General features: G+C 40.7%; 1 protein-coding gene across 1 annotated transcript; it reads right to left on the bottom strand.

Moving 5' to 3' along the window:
* Positions 1-3357: 3357 nt before the first annotated feature.
* LOC143566045 (uncharacterized) lies at positions 3358-3795 on the bottom strand. Its single transcript, XM_077052834.1, has one exon. The coding sequence runs from the start codon at positions 3793-3795 to the stop codon at positions 3358-3360; it is 438 nt and encodes a 145-aa protein (XP_076908949.1).
* Between the last annotated feature and the right edge of the window lie 16687 nt (positions 3796-20482).

Here is a 20482-nt window from a genome sequence, read left to right as displayed (position 1 = left end):
TTACAATTAAAACTCGATTATGTATTGTAGATCAGATCCAAGGCTCTGATACCACTTGAAAGAGCTTGGGGTTAGGATCTAGATCTTATGATTACGAAGATACATGATGGTTAGGTATACGATTAAGGTCGATATACGTTAGGATTGATGCGAATGATGTGAGAGAATGAACTGGCAGAGTAACGAGAGAATTGATAAACAAAGTTGAAAAGGCTTACATTAATGAATAATTTACAGCATATATATAGGGGATGACCACATTCGTTAACATAACAGTTAACGAATGTGTCATTCGTTACAATAACCACACGAATGAACTCTTCATTCGTTAATACATTTAACATATAACGAGTAGCCCTCATTCCTTATCCCATTCGTTAATCTGGGTTAACGAATGAGCTTACAGATTAGAGGAATGTGTTACATTCGTTACAGGGTAAGGAATGAAACTTACATTAGAGCGAATGGCCCATTTAGCCATATTTACATTAAGATCCCTATACTTTAAACTAATTACAATAACGCCCTGATATAGACTGAAACGTACAAAACGTGTATCAACAAAGGTAGGGTAGTAAAACGACCCACAAGCCCAAGAAAGCTATCTGTAGTTCACCAGTAACATCCGCGGGCCATCAACAGATACCTGTGGGTGAGACCCGCGAATCACACAAAAAGCCCCGCATGAAGAAGAAACAATAGAAGAGTTCTTACTTGGCGAAGGAAAGCAGTTGTAACAATATAATTTCTAGAAGATCCCTATAGCATTCCCTGACCAGGACGTTAGCCAACGAAAGAGGGACGGTTGGACACCTAGTAACAACCATGCACATGGCCAGGCTATCACATCCTATCAAGGCGTGACACGTGTCCATTCAAGTAGAAAAGAATATTCTAGACAGTGACAACTCCACCAATCATCTTTCCCCATCCCCGACTATAAATACCTTCATCACCATCATGAGGTACTCATTTACTCTTTACGTATTATATTAATTACTTTGTACTTTCTCTCCTTACAAAGAACAATAATTATTCTCACATCGGAGGGTGGTTACGAGAAGACCCCCCCTCTTTTCGTTCCCATAACGAGACTTACGGTGATCTGTTTTGCAGGAATTTAGCGGAGATCTGATACAGTTTGACTTTTGGTTCAGTTAGTAGTTCGTACTTGGTGGAAATATAGATCCGGTCCCCACGGGATTAGGTCTGTATTTATTCATTGGCGCCATCCATAATTTGTGGCTAGATTTGTCACACCCCGACTCAGGGCCTAGGTGCAACATCCCGGGTTGGTACCTATTTTGTAAATATATCAGAGTAGCGGGTTCATTTTAGCGGAAGTCTTATAGATTAAAATATTAATTTACATTGCAAAATTTCTTGGGAATTAAATACCCAAGATTTTCGGCTACAAAACAGTGTTATTATGATTACAAGGATTTATATTCAAAATCAGAGCCATCACAAGAGATCTTCTATCATCATGACTCAAATCCTTGTATATCATCCGTCATCACCTAATTACCTGCATCAGTTGGAAAAACACGTCAGCTATATGCTGGTGAAAAGTTGACTCGATAAAACAGTTTATAACGGTCATTAAATACAAACATAGTTTTCTGTTTCACAAATTCAGCAGGAACGTCTGTCATTCCCGGGATTTGTACCACTGCCCTACAAACACAATTCAAAGGTTCCCCCGAGTACATAGCCCCTGTTCGGAGATAAATTTCCCCTAGGCTATGTGACCCTGTTGGAGAAGTGGTTATGAATGACTTGGTTTTGTATGCCAATTATCAGTTATGTTGGATCCAAACACATGTGTATTCGGTCTGAGTTGCTTTTTATTATCTATTTTGTATTGTAACTATTTTAGAGACAAATAATCTCATGCAAACATTTAATACACTCTTTGCAATAAACAACCTATTCACTACAACAATAAAATCAGTTCAGACCATAAAAGGTTAACGTGTTCACCTTGTGTTGGTGATATCAGAACTTCTTTCCTCAGTATGCTTTTAACCTATATTTATAATAGGTATGCATAAGTACCTAGATGGTATATCTTTTAAGTATTCCGCAGACTTTAAGTTTGTCTCAATTTCAACAGGCTCGAGGTCTGATCAGCAGACTTTTAAGTCTGATTCAGTTCAGCAGACTCTTGGTCTGATCAGCAGACTCTTAGGTCTGACCTAACCTTAGTAGAGTTATAGTCGTTTTATGAAAATACTTTGTATTTATATATGACGTTTGGTATAGCATGCTTTGGCCTATTAGAGTCTATCACGTTGGCAAACTTCTCCAGGTAAGTAAATGGGTCCCGTGGTTGATTGGGATGTGTACGAATTACTTACCTTAGGGAAGAAGAGTCTACTAATGATATCCCCTTCGAGTTACTACGTGCCAGTTAAAATATAGTTTTGATAATGTTACTTCATGTAGAAGCAATATCTTTACTTTGTAAAACATTATTTGGAAAACATTTATAGTTTAACGACTACAACTTTAACTACGGTTTATTAACTATATAGTAAAGTAACTCAACCATAATCCTACCTTAAGTAGCTAGTAGGAACTAAGAACAAAGAAATTCAGCAGCGTATCAGCTCGTGCTTCGTTTGACAGCTCAACCGATCGTTTACAGCGTCTCGGCACCTCGTTTCTTCGTGGAATTAAGCCCTCGGAACCTCGGAACACCCTAGCACGCTTCCCTAGGCTAACTATGTGAGAATGTGTGTGAATTTGGGATGGAATGGACTGAACTCGTAGCTGCCCTTTTATACTTGAGTTTTGTAGACCATCGAGTAGCGCGATGAGCCTTTCCCCATGGCCATCGCGTAGCGTGACGCCGCAATTCACCAGATCGTGACACGTGTTGACATGTGATTGGACACGTGTCTTGGGTTACTTAACTTGGTCATCGCGTAGCGCGATGATCCCTTGGGTTTGGTCGTCGCGTAGCGCGGCGCCCCCTTTTCTTGATTTGCGTAATTCTCTGTCGCGTAGCGCGATGAAGTCAACAATAGACCATCGCGTAGCGCGATGAGTACCAAAACTCAAATTTTCATTTTCAATCCTTTAACTTTCAGAATTTACATTTTTATCCCAAAACTAGATGGGGTATTTTCATGGTGTTACATCCTCCCCACCTTTAGAAAAATCTCGTCCTCGAGATTTATGTAGAGAGATGTGGATATTTTCTTTTCATCTCGGACTTAAGTTCCCAAGTGAATTCCTGACCATGTCGGGAATTCCATCTAAACTTTACCAGCTTTAATCTCTTACGTTTGAGGAACTTAGTTTGACTATCCTGGATTTGTATTGGTTCCTCCACGAACATAAGTTTTTCATTCACTTGTACATCTTCAGAGGCATTTCGAGTGTTTCATCGGCTAAACATTTTCGCAGATTCGATACATGAAACACATCATGAATTCCTTGTATCTCTTCGGGTAGTTCTATGCGATAGGCTACAGAACCAATTCTTTCAATAATTTTGAACGGTCCAACAAATCGTGGACTTAACTTTTCCTTCTTTCCAAAACAAACAACACCTTTCCAAGGTGATACTTTAAAACACTTTATCTCCTTAAACTCTAACAATTTCCTCCTTACGTCAGCATAACTCTTTTGTCTATCTCGGGCTTCTTTCAACCGATCACGAATTTGAATTACTTGATCAGTCGTTCGTTGAACAATTTCAGGGCCTGATAATTGATTATCACTGATCTCGGACCAACACGCAGGCGTTCTACACTTTCGTCCATATAATGCTTCGTATGGTTCCATCTGTATACTTGTGTGATAACTGTTATTGTATGAAAATTTCATTAGGGATAGGTGAGTATCCCAATTACCACCTAAGTTTATAACACAAGCACGAAGCATATCTTCCAAAGTTTGAATCGTTCTGTCACTCTATCCGTCGGTTTGAGGGTGATAAGCATTACTTAAATTCAAGCGCGTACCCATCGCTTTTTGAAAACTTCTTCAAAAATTAGAGGTAAAATGATTGTCTCGATCAGAGATAATGGATAATGGCACGCCATACAATGATACAATATTCTCTACATACAGCTGTGCTAACTTATCCATGCTAAACGTTTCTTGAATCGGAATGAAATGAGCGGATTTGGTTAGCCTATTTTCGATAACCCAAATAGCATCATTTTGTCGAGATGTCTTTGGTAATTTCATTATGAAATCCATAGTAATCGTGTCCCATTTCCAGATCGGTATCTCAGGTTGTTACAATAACCCTAAGGGCTTCTGATGCTAAGCCTTAACCTTTGAAAATGTTAAACACTTAGCTACGTACAAGGCAATTTCCTTCTTCATTCCAATCAACCAGTAATCACCTTGAGATTATGATACATCTTGTCACTTTCCGGATGCATCATATACTTTGACTTGTGGGCTTCTTCCGATATTTTCTCCCGTAAGCTCCCAACTATAGGTACCCAAATTCTTTTTCCTAACCTGAGTATTTCATCGTCGCCTTTAACTAATGGATCTATTGTTCCATTCTCTTTTTTGGCTTTTATGTTGTTTTCTTCTAATGCCAGCTTCTGAGCTTCTTTGATTTCGGTTAATAGATCAATCTTGAGTCCCAGCCTCAGAGCTCGTACTCTTTTCAGCTTCTCGTGTTCTTTTCTACTTAAAGCATCAGCTACAATATTGGCTTTTCCTTCATGATAGACGATTTCACAATCATAATCATTGAGCGTTTCCATCCATCGCCTTTGTCTCATGTTTAACTCTTTTCGATCAAATATATGCTTCAAACTCTTATGATTAGTATAGACAGTAAACTTTACACCATATAAGTAATGTCGCCATAACTTCAGTGCGAAAATTATAGCTCCCAACTCGAAATCGTGAGTGGTGTAATTCTTCTTGTGAACTTTCAACTGTCTTGAAGCATAAGCAATAAGTTTCTTGTCTTTCTAAAACGCACCCCATACCTGTGTGCGAAGCATCACGGTATACGGTAAAGTTATCTTGTCCTTCGAGTAAGGCTAAGACAGGTGCATTTTTAAGTTTCTATTTTAGAGTCTCGAATGCTTCTTCATGCTTTGGTCCCCATTTAAATTTAACAGATATCTGGGTAACTGAAGCATGGTTGTAAAAGTCGTTAGGCATTCCTAGGCGGTGGACTAGGGAGTCACGAGTACTCGGGTGTATTCGGGGATTACTCAGAAAATACCTAAGGCGTACTCGGCCGAGGCGGGGAGTACTCGATCTAGGCGGGGAGTAATCGGGGAGTACTCGGCCGCCTACTCGGGAGTTTTACAACATTGAATTGAAGTCAAAGGAACCGCTATTGATATAACGTTTAATATATATTAATCCCTTGTACATTTTATTTATTATTTAATTAGTTTTGTTTGGTTTCTCGTAAGATTTGTATACTACTAATATGGTTTTATATTTTAGGTGTTGGGTTTTAATTGTGGTGAAATAAGGGCGAAAAAGGATAAAAAAACAAGCCGAACCGGTGAACTGACGCATCAGGAAGCGAACCGGACCGAACCAGGAGTGAACAGAACCAGACAAGAATGGGACTGCCCCCCCCTGGCCAGAACACCGCGCGGCCGTGAGGGAAGAGACCGTCGCGCGGCGCGGCGGTGTGAAGTTCCAGAATATTCCAATTTTTAGCCGACTTTCGTATATTTGGACACCTGTTTCCTATATAAACACCTCCAAACTGTTGGTACATGTGTCAGTAGTTCATAGTCTAGCATTTGTAATCGAGTCTGTAATGTAATTATGTTTTGATTATGATTATTTATGTAAAACGCGAAGTTGTCAACAAGTTCGCTATGGCGAACTTGTTGAATCAGCGAAGTTATTGACAACTTCGCCTGTGGCGAAGTTGTCGTGTTTATATACTGTTCAGCGAACAGTTTACGAAGTTGGTCGTTTTTAGGGTTTTGTTTTCAGTTGTTCAGTGAACGTGTTCGTGTCATAGTCTGTAACTGTGACCTCGGGTCACGTGGTTGTTATCAATATAACGTGGTTGGTTTATTTGCTTTCGTGTTCGATCTCTACATACTCTACACTCGTATCTACCCACGCAGGGATTCCGCACCTGCGTTGTTAGCGACGTCCCGTGTACGATCCGTCCAGGAGCCTACAGTTGGTATCAGAGCCATCGGCTCGATTGTGAGGTTCGGGATTTCACGCGGGTGTAGAAAACGTCTCGTTTGACCTATTCGCGGGACGTGTTTTTGTTGGGATTGTGTTTTGCTCGTGCTTGACAGTCATTTTCAAGCCATTGCATTGATCGGAAACTGCTGGATTGACGAAATCAGATCTGAACAGTTTCCTTGTTCATCGGGCGAAGTTATCGTTCTTCGGGCGAAGTTACCATTCTTCAGGCGAAGTTGCCGTCACTGGAATTAGGGTTTTCGGCGAAGATATAAGGATTAGCGAAGTTAACCACAACTTCGCTTACCTCATAAGTTCGCCTCAGCGAAGTTATCCGCAACTTCGCTTCCCACCCAAGTTCGCTTAACTCCTAAGTTCGCTCATTCTAAGCGAAGTTATTTTTAACTTCGCCAGTTCAAGCGAATTTAAGGCCCAGCGAAGTTCTCTTTTCAGCGAAGTTAACTTTCAAGCGAAGTTATTCTTAACTTCGCCTACTGAGCTGTTTTAATATTTTTTTTATTATTTTCAGGTTTTTCAGGTTTTCGCAAGGATGTCGTCGATTAACATCTCCGATTTGGTCAAGATGGAAGTAGAAGCGGGGTCTGCCACTAAGGCCCCGAGGCTGATGAAAGGAACTGACTTCGTGGCATGGAAGGACAGATTCATCCAATACATTAAATACCAGGATGCCAAAATGTGGGTGTGCATCCAGGATGGATATATCCCTCCAACTATGCAATACGAAGGCCGTGACGTAGTTAAGAAGTACAGCAAAATGGAGGACGAAGAAAAGAAAATGTATGAGGCTGAGAGTAAGGCCCATGCAGCTATAACAATGGCACTTCTTCAAGAGGTTCTCCATACGTTCCGAAAGTACACTTCTGCAAGAGAGCTTTGGGATGCTCTTGAAAATAGATTCGAGGGGAATGTGGGTATCCGTGCATCGAAGGTAAAACTTTTGAAGACCCAGTTCTCCGTCTTCAAATTTTTGAAGAACGAATCACTTGATGATATTATCACCAGATACTATCATCTAATGACAGAGCTTAGCAATTATTCGATTGCTTACCGAGAAGAAGAGATCGTTGAAAAGCTTCTCGATGCTCTCCCACCGAAGTGGGAAATGTACACCGTTCTTATGAGGGAAGACAGAGACTTTCCAAATTATGATCTTGAAACGGCAGTAAACAAGCTCAGAACTTATGAGCTTAATATGGTTCGAAAAGAAACACCTACAGATCAGATACAAGACCCTGGTATGTATGGTGCAAAGGTTAACTCAGGCTCAAGTTCGAGGCCTGAATCTGCTGCTTATTACTCTAAAGGGGAGTCAGGTTCTGACTCGTCTCATGAAGGAAACGTTTCTGTAAACTCGAATGGTGATGTATGTTTCGTTGCTGGAGGATCAAGTACTTCAAAGCCTCAAGCATCCTCAAGTGGTTTTTCTGCAAATGCATCAAGCAATAATTATACCAAGATGCCTATGAGTGTAAAATCTGCTGAAGAGCAGTTTGCAGTCTATGCTTCATTTATTGCTTCCTACGAAAACTACATCCAGGGGAAGATTGTGGACCCTGCTGTACTAGATGAGGATTACGACCAGATCGATGCTGATGATCTGGAGGAGATGGACTTGCAATGGCAAATGGCAATGATTGTGAGGCGTGTGAAACGGTTTATGAACAAAACTGGGAGAAAGTTTGTTGGTGGTCGGCCTGGGTTCGACAAATCCAAGGTAAGGTGCTATAATTGTCAACAGTACGGGCACTTTGCCAAGGAATGCAGAAATGAGAGGGTTGAACGAGGACAAGGTCGACCTACCCAACACTCTGGAGTTAACAGAGAGATTAACGCCATGTTGACCAGAGAAGCAGGTGAGTACAACTGGAACCTGCATTCAAGTGGTTCTGGTGAGCAAGCAAACATGGCTGAGGCTGAAGTTAAAGAATGTGAGAAGGTTGATGGAACTGAGAAAGCTACTGAAGAAGAAACAGCTTTCATGGCAGATGACAAGGACACTCGCTCCGAGGTAAGTAATAAGAATATTTGTACTAATTGTGAAAATTTGTCTGAGCAACTAACAACTATGACTGATCAGTACGTCCGTTTAGATGCTGACTTTAAAACTATTAAAGAAGATCACCATTTTACAAAAGCAAGAGAAACAAGTTATAAAATTAAAATAAAAGCATGTGAAAAAGACATTCAAAGCTTAAAGCTTAAACTTGCTGAGAAAATTGAAATAATTGATCTTAGTTATGAAGTTTTGGAGGAAAAAACTAAAGTGATTGCTGATCGGGATAAACAGATTGCTGACCACCAGGTAAAGGTGGTGGAACTGAACCGCAAACTTGAGCAGTTCAGGAATTCCTCTGCAATCCTTGATCACCTCGTGAGTGATCAAGGTACCTCTGCAAAGAGGGGAGGAATCGGTTATCACGAAGTTCCACCACCCTTTAACCACAACATACTTATAATCCAAGTGTTCAGAAATCTGTTGATTTCGAGGTTCCTCAGACAACTCCTATCAAGATTACAAGTGTAGAACCAAGTGTTAGCTGTGGCGAAACGAGTTCGCCTGTTTCTAGTGTGAATATTTCTGTTTCAAGTCTTGTCTCATCGGATTCGGATAAGTTGTCCGAATCTGGTCAGACAAAAGAGAAGGTAGGTTTACCCACCGATGGAGATAAAAATAAAATTCTTAAAAAGAGTTCTCCACTCAATCCGTACGTCCCACCTTATGTGAGACGAACGGCTGGTAACACTGCCTCTACATCCAAACCAACATTTGACAAGAAAATGGAGAGTCGATGTTGCTTTAGATGTAACAAGTTAGGACATCTAGTTGCAGATTACCCTTTGAAACCGAGATTTAGAGATGCGAAGCAAAATAAAACTGAGTATAAGCGTCATTTTGCTACTGCTAAAAATGAAAACTTTAAAAAATGCCAAAATGTATCGAATTCAAGTTTTCATTAAAACAAACCTCAGTTTTACAACCAAACCACAAGATATAACACTTTCAATTCTCAAAGGTTTGGAAGGCATTACACTCAATCTGCAGGGAGATTCCCTAACAGGACTTACAGAAATTATCCTGATGCTAACTTGAGAAAGCCAGGGTACCGGACGTATCGATCCAAGACCAATTGGTCTTGGGTCCCAAGATTCTAACTCTTTGTTTTATTGTGCAGGAACAGTTGAACAGGGCTGCCAACAATCTTTGGATTGTAGATAGCGGCTGTTCCAGGCACATGACGGGCAACAAACACTTGTTGCAAGATTTAAAACCTGTTCAGGGAGCAAGAGTTAGTTTTGCTGGTGAAAGCGGTGGAAGGATTACCGGTAGAGGAACTGTGTCGAATGGGAGAATGACACTTGAAAATGTAAACTTTGTGGAGGAATTAAAGCACAATCTGCTGAGTGTGTCGCAGATTTGTGATAAAGATTACACTGTCCATTTCACGAAGAATGAAGCGATCGTATTGAAGCCTGGTTTTCAAATACCAGAAGAATGGATAGTAATGAAAGCTCCACGTGAAACGAATACATACGTGATGGATATGAGGTCTACTGAAATGGCCACCAGAGAATCTTGTTTAATGACAAAAGCAAGCGAATCAGAATCAGAATTGTGGCACAGGAGAATGGGACATATTCATCTTCGCAAGATGAACTTCATTGTCAAGAATGGGCTTGTGATGGGCGTTCCCTTAAAAAGTTTTAACTTTGAAGACAAATGCATAGCCTGCAAGAAGGGAAAGCAACACAAGAAATCCCATCTCACCAAGAAAATTAATTCAATTGCCGGTACTCTAGAACTACTTCATATGGATCTCTTCGGTCCCGTGAATGTACAAAGTCTAGGCGGTACCTCTTACTGCTTGGTGGTAACTGATGACTACTCGCGATACTCGTGGGTGTATTTTCTGAAAACGAAAGACGAGACGACTCAGATGGTGAAGAATCTTATTACAAAAGTTGAGAACGTCATGAGTAAATCAGTTAAATTCATCAGAAGCGACAATGGGATAGAGTTCAAGAACTTTGAAATGGAAATCTTCTGTCTTCAGAAGGGAATTGAACATCAATACAGCGCTCCGTATACTCCACAACAGAATGGAGTGGCTGAAAGGAAGAACCGAACGTTAATTGAAGGAGCCAGAACTATGCTGGCAGACTCGAAGCTTCCTGTGATGTTCTGGGCTGAAGCAGTTGCTACAGCCTGCTATGTTCTGAATAGGGTGTTAACCGTTAAGAGACTTGGAAAAACTTGCTACGAGCTTATGCACGGAAGGAAGCCCAACTTGTGCGGTCTTGAACCATTTGGGTCTCCTTGTTCGATTTTGAAGACTAATTCGAAATTTGGTGAAGTAGCCGATGAGGGAATCCTAGTCGGTTATGTTGTTGGGACACCCAACAGACGGGTCTTCAATACGTCGACTTGCAAGGTGGAGGTGGTTTGTAACACTGACATTACTAGTTACCAACCGCCAAAACCAAGCAATGGACCTGCTGAGCTTTTCGACTATGTTAAACTTTTTAAGTCGTTTAACGTACCTGATTTGGAAATTTCTGAAGAAGACGAAAGAGCTGTGACGAAGATGATACTTGATGAGGAAGAGAATATATTGCAACATCAGATTTTTGAGAAATCTCAACCTTCCACATCAAACACGATCGATACCCCTGCGGCCTCAACTGAAGATGAATTTATTAATCCTTTTCACTCTCAGCCAGAAACAACCATAGATGAGATCTCTTCAAACTTGGAAGACAATTTACATGTCGGTGCTGTTCCAACCACGAGAATTCACAAAGATCACCCATTGGAGAATATTATAGGTGATGTGTCCTCTGGTGTACAAACCAGAAGTAGCTTGAATGAGCACACCTGTGTTTATACAAGCATTAAGGAAACGGGTATACTGAACGAATGTTTGTACTCCTGCTTTATAAGCCAAATTGAACCAAAGAATTATCAAATGGCTTTAAAGGACAGCTCGTGGGTCGAGGCCATGCAAGAAGAGTTGGCTCAGTTCAAGAAAATGGAAGTTTGGACCTTGGTTGAAAAACCAAGAAATGTGCATGCTATAGGCACAAAATGGGTGTTCAAGTGTAAGAGAGATGATAAGGGAATTATCGTAAGAAATAAGGCGAGGCTGGTTGTTAAAGGTTTTAATCAGCAAGAGGGTATTGATTACAATGAGGTGTTTGCTCCTGTCGCCCGGTTAGAAGCGATTCGATTGTTTTTGGCGTTTGCTGCATTTAAAAAGATGAAGGTATTTCAGTTGGATGTGAAGAGCGCGTTTCTAAACGGGAAAGTTGATGAGGTTGTGTATGTTGAGCAACCTCCGGGTTTTCCTGACCCAGACTTTCCTGATCATGTATACAGGTTGAGCAAGGCGTTATATGGGTTACATCAGGCACCTCGTGCCTGGTATTCAACGTTATCGGACTACTTGCTGGAAAATGGTTTTGAAAGGGGATTGATTGACAGTACGTTGTTTGTGAAGAGAGAAGGATGTGACTTCCTACTGGTTCAAGTCTACGTGGATGATATCATTTTTGCTGCATCAAGAGTATCCATGTGTCAGGATTTTGAGGCTGTCATGAAGAAACGATTCGAGATGAGTGCTATGGGTGAACTAACTTTCTTTCTAGGATTGCAGGTTGATCAGAAGAAGGACGGGATGTTCATTCATCAAACGAAGTACGTTCATGATGTGCTGAAAAGATTCAAGATGGAGGACAGTTCTCCATATGATACTCCAATCTGCGTCAATCACAAATTGGGTGCTGAATCAGATGGTGACGCAGATGTGGACCCAACTCTGTATCGGGCAATAATAGGTTCATTAATGTATTTAACTGCTTCTAGGCCTGATATAATGTTTGCTGTTTGTCTTTGTGCACGTTTTCAGGCAAATCCGAAAGAATCTCATTTGAAAGGTGCAAAGAGGATACTACGGTATCTCAAGGGCAAGCCGAAGCTGGGGTTGTGGTACCCAAAGGGAGGAGACGTTGAACTGGTGGCGTATACAGATTCTGATTATGGGGGATGCAATCAGAGTCGGAAGTCAACCACAGGAGGCTGTCAGTTTCTTGGAGGAAGATTAGTTTCCTGGCAGTGCAAGAAACAGACATCAGTTGCAATTTCAACATGCGAAGCTGAATACATGGCAGCATCCAACTGCTGGTCTCAGGTTTTGTGGATTCAGCAACAATTACGCGACTATGGTCTGAATTTCTTACTCACTCCTATTTTAATTGATAACACTGCCGCTATCTCAGTAATTAACAATCCCGTGAAGCACAGTAAAACTAAGCATATTGACATTCGTCATCACTTCATACGGGATTGTGCTGAGAAGAAACTGATCAAGATCGAAAAGGTTGATACACTTGAAAATTTTGCTGACTTGTTTACAAAAGCGTTTGATAAATCTAGATTTCAAAACCTAATTGAGCTGAACGGGATGATCAATCCCGAGTAACCATGCCTTTGTGTTTATTTAAAAAAAAAAAAAAAAAAAAAAAAAAAAAATGTGTGTCATTATTGCTTAAAATTAGTCGGTTACCTCAGTTTGATGGACATATCCTAGAATATGTTTTGGTCCTCGTTCAACTTAGAGAATGAGGATAGCCATTAACCGGAAGACTGAAAGTGACCGGGGCAGTTATGACGTGTGTTCTTTCAGTTGCTGAAAATTAGTCGGTCATTCTTAGTAAGAAGGACACATACTTGTATGTGGTCGGTCCAGTTGATCCATTGGATCTTCAGGATAGCCGTTTACCTGACGACTTTGACGTGATCGGGGCGATTGAAATCAAAATTTTTTAGGGAAATGAAATTACTTTTCAAGTCTAATACTTCGTAAGAAGTTCTGTGCTGTGTTTAACAGAAAATTGATCCAACCTTGGAAAATGATATATATACTGATTGTGTGTGCTTAACTAGTGAAGTTATTAGGCTTAAAAGGCTTTAGAACAGTCATTGTATGTCATGGTAATTTTTATGGTGCGTAAAAGTGTATGTGATACTAACTTAAACTACTCGAATTTACGTGGAAACTTCTTAAGAGTTTTGAATGTCTTCACACATATCTTTCCGAATGATAGGCAGAAAAGCAACTACCCAGTCATACACGAGCCCGTGAGTGATCTGATTCCCGTGAAGAAAGCATTTCAAGACACTGCAGTGATCCAGATTCGGGACTTGCAGTAGTTTAATACTCCGAAGTCAATAAGAATGTTTGGTTAAAAAAAAAAAAAAAAAAAAAAAAAAAGAAAAAAAATGTGTATATCTTTAGTACTTATGAGACATAGTAACAATCAAGACTTCTCATGTCTGGAGTAAGAAGAGAACGGGAAGCAGTCAACGAGTATATACAAGTTAATCAGACACTATGGGTCGAAGTCAACTCGAGGTGACTTGGGTATAGCCAAATACGCTTTGAGAATAGATAGAAGACATCATTATCTCTGAGTTGTTGCCAACTTAAATTTTTGAGCTTAACTGAACCGTAATCCGTATCACAGAAACGATGAAAACCACTTAAGTTATTTACATGCTTACAACCTGTTTCTCTATGTCATAATATAGCTAAACACGGATCCAAGTGACAGTCACATAGTTAGTATGATTCCTGTTAGGATCTTTTCTAAAACGTAGTGGTCCCTGACTAGACTGAAATTTGATCCCTTAATTCGTTAAAATTTTTATAAGTTTTTCTATTTTTGTAGTTGTGTTATTGTAAAACTGGTTACTTGGACATGATCTTTTTTGTTTAACTCTTTTTGGAATCTTCTAATGTTAAGTGCAAGATTATTCAAACTTAAAGGGCTGATTTTGAAATTACGGGCGAAGTTGTTGAATTCGGCGAAGTTGTGCTTAACTTCGCCTAGGCGAAGTTAAGCGTAACTTCGCCTGAATCAACTCTAACCTATATAAGGTTTTTGATACAGTAACAGTATCATTATTTTCAAAAAATTCCGGCGAACTTATAACTTATAATCAATTTTTCCGGCGATCTTGTTCCATTCGTTTTCGATCCTTGATTTCTGTTTCGAGTGTTTATTCACGGTATGTGTTGTTAATATCATTCCCAAACATACTCGTTCGTTATAATTTTACCCGGTTCGAGACCTCGGGTCGTCGAACCTTCAAAACCATGATTTTCACCCTTGTGTTACGTGTTCATGGACGTCCTTCACGTCTCAATATCATTAATCCATACTGTTATTCACTGATGGATAGTCAAATCGGTCCGAAAACATCGGATCTAACCCTTTGAATCTGAACAGTCGCCGTTTCAGATTCAGGCGAAGTTAAGGTTTAGGCGAAGTTATCCACAACTTCGCCAAGAGATTAATTTCGCCTGTGGCGAAGTTATCCGTAACTTCGCCTTGAAGCTTAAGTTCGCCAGTGGCGAAGTTATCCGTAACTTCGCCTTGAACTCAAGTTCGCCTGTGGCGATGTTGTGATTCGACGAAGATATCATCAACTTCGCATATGACATTTTACTTAACAGTTTTTAGACGAAATTATAGTTGAAGCGAAGTTGTTCCCAACTTCGAGTCACCTATAAGTTCGCCTGTACAGGTTTAATCACAACTTCGCTCGTGGTACTTAGCGAACTTGTGAGCTGCTTACACACTGTCTAACTTGTTTTGTTTGGTGCAGATATGGCTGCTATTGGAGGTGCTGGTGGTGATGATGGTGATGAGCAACGACAATTCTTTCCAGCCCATAACCAGTACATCACGTTAGATCCAGACGCACGAGGCGTCGAAGACTACAGGGAGATTATCACGTTTCTCCTGCGATCAAGAGTCTTTCACGCGCTGACAAATACACTGCCTATTTCTCTGCCTAACATTGAAGACTTTTGGCAGACAGTGTACTACGATTGCAGGCCTGAGCCTCCGGTGATGCGAGCAACCGTAAATGGTCACAACATACAGTTTTCCTCGGAAGACATACGGTTGGCTCTGCAGTTCGGTGAAGAAACTAGAGATGACCCAACGGAGTTCGTAGCTCCTTTCCGGGATGGAGCTTATTTGAGGATGGGTTATTCGGGTCCGCTGGGGGACTCGCAGAGGAGGAAAGGGTTCTGCTAGACCAGTGGCGCTTCCTGATGCATGTTTTAATAGTATGCATGTCCGGCAAGAAGGCAGGAACAGACGGGATGGGCGCGACGATGCAGTCGGCCATGATAGCGCTGACTTACAACCGCAGATATTCATTCAGTCAGCTAATCTTTTACGAGATTGATCGTCAACGAAGGGCTGTGGCGCGCGAGCGATTCACTATGTATCCTCGTTTCTTACAAATGATTTTAAATCATGTCGCTCCGTCGCTGCCACAGAGACGCCCAATAAGATACGTAGAATGCGTGACGAAACGTATCTTTGCTCAGTGCCGCACCTCGAGCACTCGAAGCAAGCCTGAGCTGCGTCCCAGGCATACTCCCTTATTCGAATATCTCATCAATCCGGAGTATGTTCCTGCAGGAGGGGACGAGTTCAGAGACCCCCAACCACATCAGGCGGCAGCACCTCATGCTGTATCAGCTGCGCCTGTGGTTTCTAATGTTGCCTCTGCTGCTGTGCCAGCTACTGTATCTCACGCTGTGTCTACTGCTGAAGACGTTGACCTTAATGCTGCCTTTGGCGTACATGGTGTGTTTGATATGGATGTCTCGGGTCCTCAGTTTATGGATGTTACTAGAGCAGCTACTTCGGTAGCTGACTCTGATCTAGACGAGACGTTTGCTGAGGCGAGAAGACTTATGGTGTCTCGGGAAAGGATTACGGGAAAGAGACCGAGAACGGTAGACGAGGATGAGGATGAAGTTGATGAAGAGGAGGCAGTGCAGATTGTGCTCAGACGTTCAAGAAGAGAACAGAGAGGTACAGGTTCGGGAGCTGGAGAATCTTCAAGGCTGGTACGTTTTGCTCCACCTGCCTTGTCTGGTATGTCTCTTGTTCCTACTATAGCACAGGTTACAGCGGTCGAGACGTCGGCACCAACAGTTGTGTCTCTACCACCACAACCGCTTAATCCACCGGTGGTAGTTGCACGATTTGTGGAGTCGACCATCACTTCTACTGCAGGGTTACCAAGTGTACCACCTGCGGTCACTTCTGCTGATGTCCCGCCAACTCCAATGCCTACTTCAGATTCCGAGAGGATTACTTCACTAGAGCGGATTGTTGCTGATCAGACAAAGACCATTCAGAGCCTAGTGGAATCCAATCGACTACAAGCAGCCCTCCTGGTAGAACACGGTAAAATAATAGATGCCTTCAAGGCATTCTTGGCATCTCAGGGGGAGAAGACGTGTAGGGGTGATGAGTTGAGGACGAAACGAAGAGAAGATCATGACGATGATCCCAATGCACCAGCAGGTGCAGGTGGTGAGCTGCCAAGAACCTCTCAGGCTCTTGGGGCTTCCACAACTGAGGGGGAGTCTACAAATGCAGCTGGTGACGATGTTGTAGCAGTTGATGATGATGCTGATGTTGAAGACGTGATAGATGCATTGAAAGAGTTGGATGAGGAGGATGATGAGTTTATGATGGAAGATGATATGCTGCCAGTGGATGAGATTGAGAGGATTGGAGAACAGATTACGGTTGAAAACGTATTAGAAGAAAGTGAGATTGTTGATAACTCCGTGGAACATGAGATTCCGGAGGTTGACGGAACAGGTTTGGGTGATGAGAATGCTGAGGAAGATGCTGAGTGGGAGGAACAACCGAAATGGAAGGAAGGTTGTGCCCACTGGTTCGTAAAGACGAAGAAGCCGGCGGTCCCTAAGATGTTCAGAAAAAGTTACAATATTAAGGGATACGCGGAAGCCAAGAAAGGTATTATCTGCTGGTTATACGACGAGCAGCTGCGGCTCTTTGTGATCAAGAGGTACGATGGCATTCAGTACTTCCAGAGAAAGTTGAGATCTCTAAACACACTGCCAGAATGTGAAGTAAAAGATTTAGCCAGATTGGGATTGATAAACAGAAGCGAAGACAACATGGCTAGAATTATTGCGAAGATCGTGTGGAAAGAGTGTGTTAAAGATAAAAAGTTTGAGCTACTGAAACCACAAAAGGGAAAACTTGTCGAAGACAAGAATAGAGGTCTGAGAGTTGATGGAAAACCTTGGATGGTCATGAAATAAAAACCGATCCGGTGCCTTAAAGAAGTACCGATGAAGTTCATGCCCAAGGACGTGCTCAAAGATCTAAAATGGTGGTACGTGGATTGTGAGACAGCTGAGGCGGTAATGGAAGATGAGGATGAACAAGAAGTACTTCGGGTTTACGACCCGATGCATCTTGTTAATCTATCGAAGGCTGATCTGAAAGTGCTCAACGAGAAGAAGATCTTCTACATTCCTGCTTGGAAGGATCAAGCTAGGAAATATCAACGGGTGGTGTCGGTATGTGTTAGAGAAGGGGCGCATGCTTAGAGATGCAAGATTACAAGACTCAAGAGTTGAAGATCAAGATATGAAGCTACTGCCAAGGGGGAGTCTGTTGGTACATGTGTCAGTAGTTCATAGTCTAGCATTTGTAATCGAGTCTGTAATGTAATTATGTTTTGATTATGATTATTTATGTAAAACGCGAAGTTGTCAACAAGTTCGCTATGGCGAACTTGTTGAATCTGCGAAGTTATTGACAACTTCGCCTGTGGCGAAGTTGTCGTGTTTATATACTGTTCAGCGAACAGTTTACGAAGTTGGTCGTTTTTAGGGTTTTGTTTTCAGTTGTTCAGTGAACGTGTTCGTGTCATAGTCTGTAACTGTGACCTCGGGTCACGTGGTTGTTATCAATATAACGTGGTTGGTTTATTTGCTTTCGTGTTCGATCTCTACATACTCTACACTCGTATCTACCCACGCAGGGATTCCGCACCTGCGTTGTTAGCGACGTCCCGTGTACGATCCGTCCAGGAGCCTACACAAACTTAACCTTAAACATAACCTAAAGACCCCAATCGGCCAAGATGAAGAGAGGATATTTCCGAGGGTTTGAAGGCCACAAATCATCCGACGAAGTGCTTAATATTCAAGGACGAAGACTCCGGGTTTTATCGCCTTTAATCTTCCGTTCTTATTTATTTTCGCCATGATTTCGTCTATTATTATTTTGTTTGATTTTATGATGCTAGGCTAAACATTATATAGACTGCCTAGGCTTATGATGAACCTATTTTGACGTTGTGTTTTGATTTGGCATTTATTTATCATTATGGTTTAGTAAAAGGTTTACTTATATTAAATTGATGCGTATGGATATTTAGGATTGTTTGATTAATTGTTATTATTTCATAGTTGCCTTGATATTGTTTGTCATTATGATAGGTTGCTATTAGGTCAATTACTTTGTGTTCTTGATTATTTTATGATTGATTTTCAATAAGATCATAGGAATAATAATTATTAATTAAATAAACCTAAGTGTACTACTAACCTAAATCGGTAAAGTGCTAGGTTATTTATAGGTCTTTATTATTTGATCTTGCTAGATTTAGTTCTTCGTAAGGAGTCCGTCTAGGTTTGATTGTTTAATTATTGTCTATTAAATTAATTAAAAATTTTTAGCTGCCTTTGATTTCCGCGCTATAAGGTAGGATTTCCTATAAAGGAACCAAGTCATAAATAATTAGGTGACCGTAAGGAAACTTGATTTTTAATACTGGTGTGCGTTAAAACTTATTAGAAACCCATAGGTGTCTCTTGAGAAGGATCAGGGGTACTGTTCGGGTTTTCTCTTAGGTGTCTATTTTACGATCCCAGTCCATAACTAAATATTTTCCCGGTTAATTAATAACTTATATTTAGGGGATTCTAGCATAGGTAGTTATCTCATCATCATCTGAAATAAGTCTAGGGTTATGTCGTTTTTAAGTCTTTAGTTTTATTAATTAGTTTAATTTTCGTTTTTAGTAAACCCCCCTTTTAAGAAATAATAATAAATAAATAGTCGTGTTTGTAGTTGAGTCTAATTTAGCTAGTTAATGTAATTTAAAGAGTCATGTGGGTTCGTTATCCGGACTTAATTAGCTGTACTAGAGTCGATCAGTTCATTTTCCGGTTAGTAGTTTAGTTAAGTTTAAGAGTCTAGAATTTTTATTACTTGGTGTGCTATTCTTGAAAAATTCTGAATAAATCTTCTATAGTAATCAGCCAACCCCAGAAAACTTCTAATTTGTGTCGGGGTCTTGGGTTACTCCCATTTCGTAATAGCTTCAATCTTTAACGGATCAACTTGAATTCCTTTCTTGTTTACAATATGTCCAAGGAATTGCACTTCAGACAAACAGAATTCACACTATGAGAATTTAGCATAAAGTTTCTCTTTTCTCAATGTTTCAAGTATAATTCTACGATGAGCTTGATTATCTTCCTTCGTCTTCGAGAAGATAAGGATATCATCAATGAAGAAGATAACAAACTTATCTAAATATGGCTTGCAGACTCGGTTCATCATATCCATAAATGCTGTTGGAGCATTAGTGAGTCCAAAAGGCATAACAGTGAACTCATAATGTCCGTATCGAGTTTTGAATGTTGTCTTTGATATGTCATCTTCTTGAAATTTTAATTGATGATACCCGGATATGTGATCATCCTTGGAAAAACAACTCGCTCCTTGAAGTTGATCGAAGAGATCCTCAATTCTCGGAAGTGAATATCGATTCTTGATCGTAACTTTATTTAGTTCTCGGTAGTCAATGCACATCCTCATTGACCTATCTTTCTTCTTAACAAACAATATTGGAGCTCCCCACGGTGAGGAACTTGGTCGAATAAATCCTTTCTCCAATAGTTCATCTAATTGCTTCTTCAGTTCTTTCATCTCTGTTCGTGCTAGTCTGTAAGGAAACTTAGTAATCGGAGTCGTTCTTGGAATTAAGTCTATTCTAAATTCAACTTCCCGATCGGGTGGAATTCCAGATAATTCATCGGGAAATACGTCTTTGAATTCGGAAACAATCGAAACTCCATCCATCTTTTTAGGTTAAGGTTCTTTAGTTACGTATCCCATGAATGCTAAGCAACCTTTACCTAGACAGTGACTCGCCTGGATTTTGGAAATAATTCCAATTCTATCAGCTTCTTTGTCACCAGCTATTCGAATGATTTTCTTATTTGGAGTTAGATGTCTATGGCTTTTTCGTTACATAGAATACGGGCTTGGTTGGTGGCTAACCAATCCATTCCTAGTATTACATCAAATCCTGCTAACTCCATAGGTAATAATTGTACTGACAACTCATATCCAGCTAAGGAAATATAACTACTTAATACTT

Source organism: Bidens hawaiensis, unplaced genomic scaffold, assembly GCF_021521415.1.
Source record: "Bidens hawaiensis isolate Kalapana, Puna unplaced genomic scaffold, B.hawaiensis_p1.1 tig00022678_1, whole genome shotgun sequence".
In the NCBI taxonomy this organism is placed as follows: domain Eukaryota; kingdom Viridiplantae; phylum Streptophyta; class Magnoliopsida; order Asterales; family Asteraceae; genus Bidens; species Bidens hawaiensis.
The sequence above is the reverse complement of the archived record's forward strand: the minus strand, read 5'-3'. Positions and strand labels throughout refer to the sequence as shown.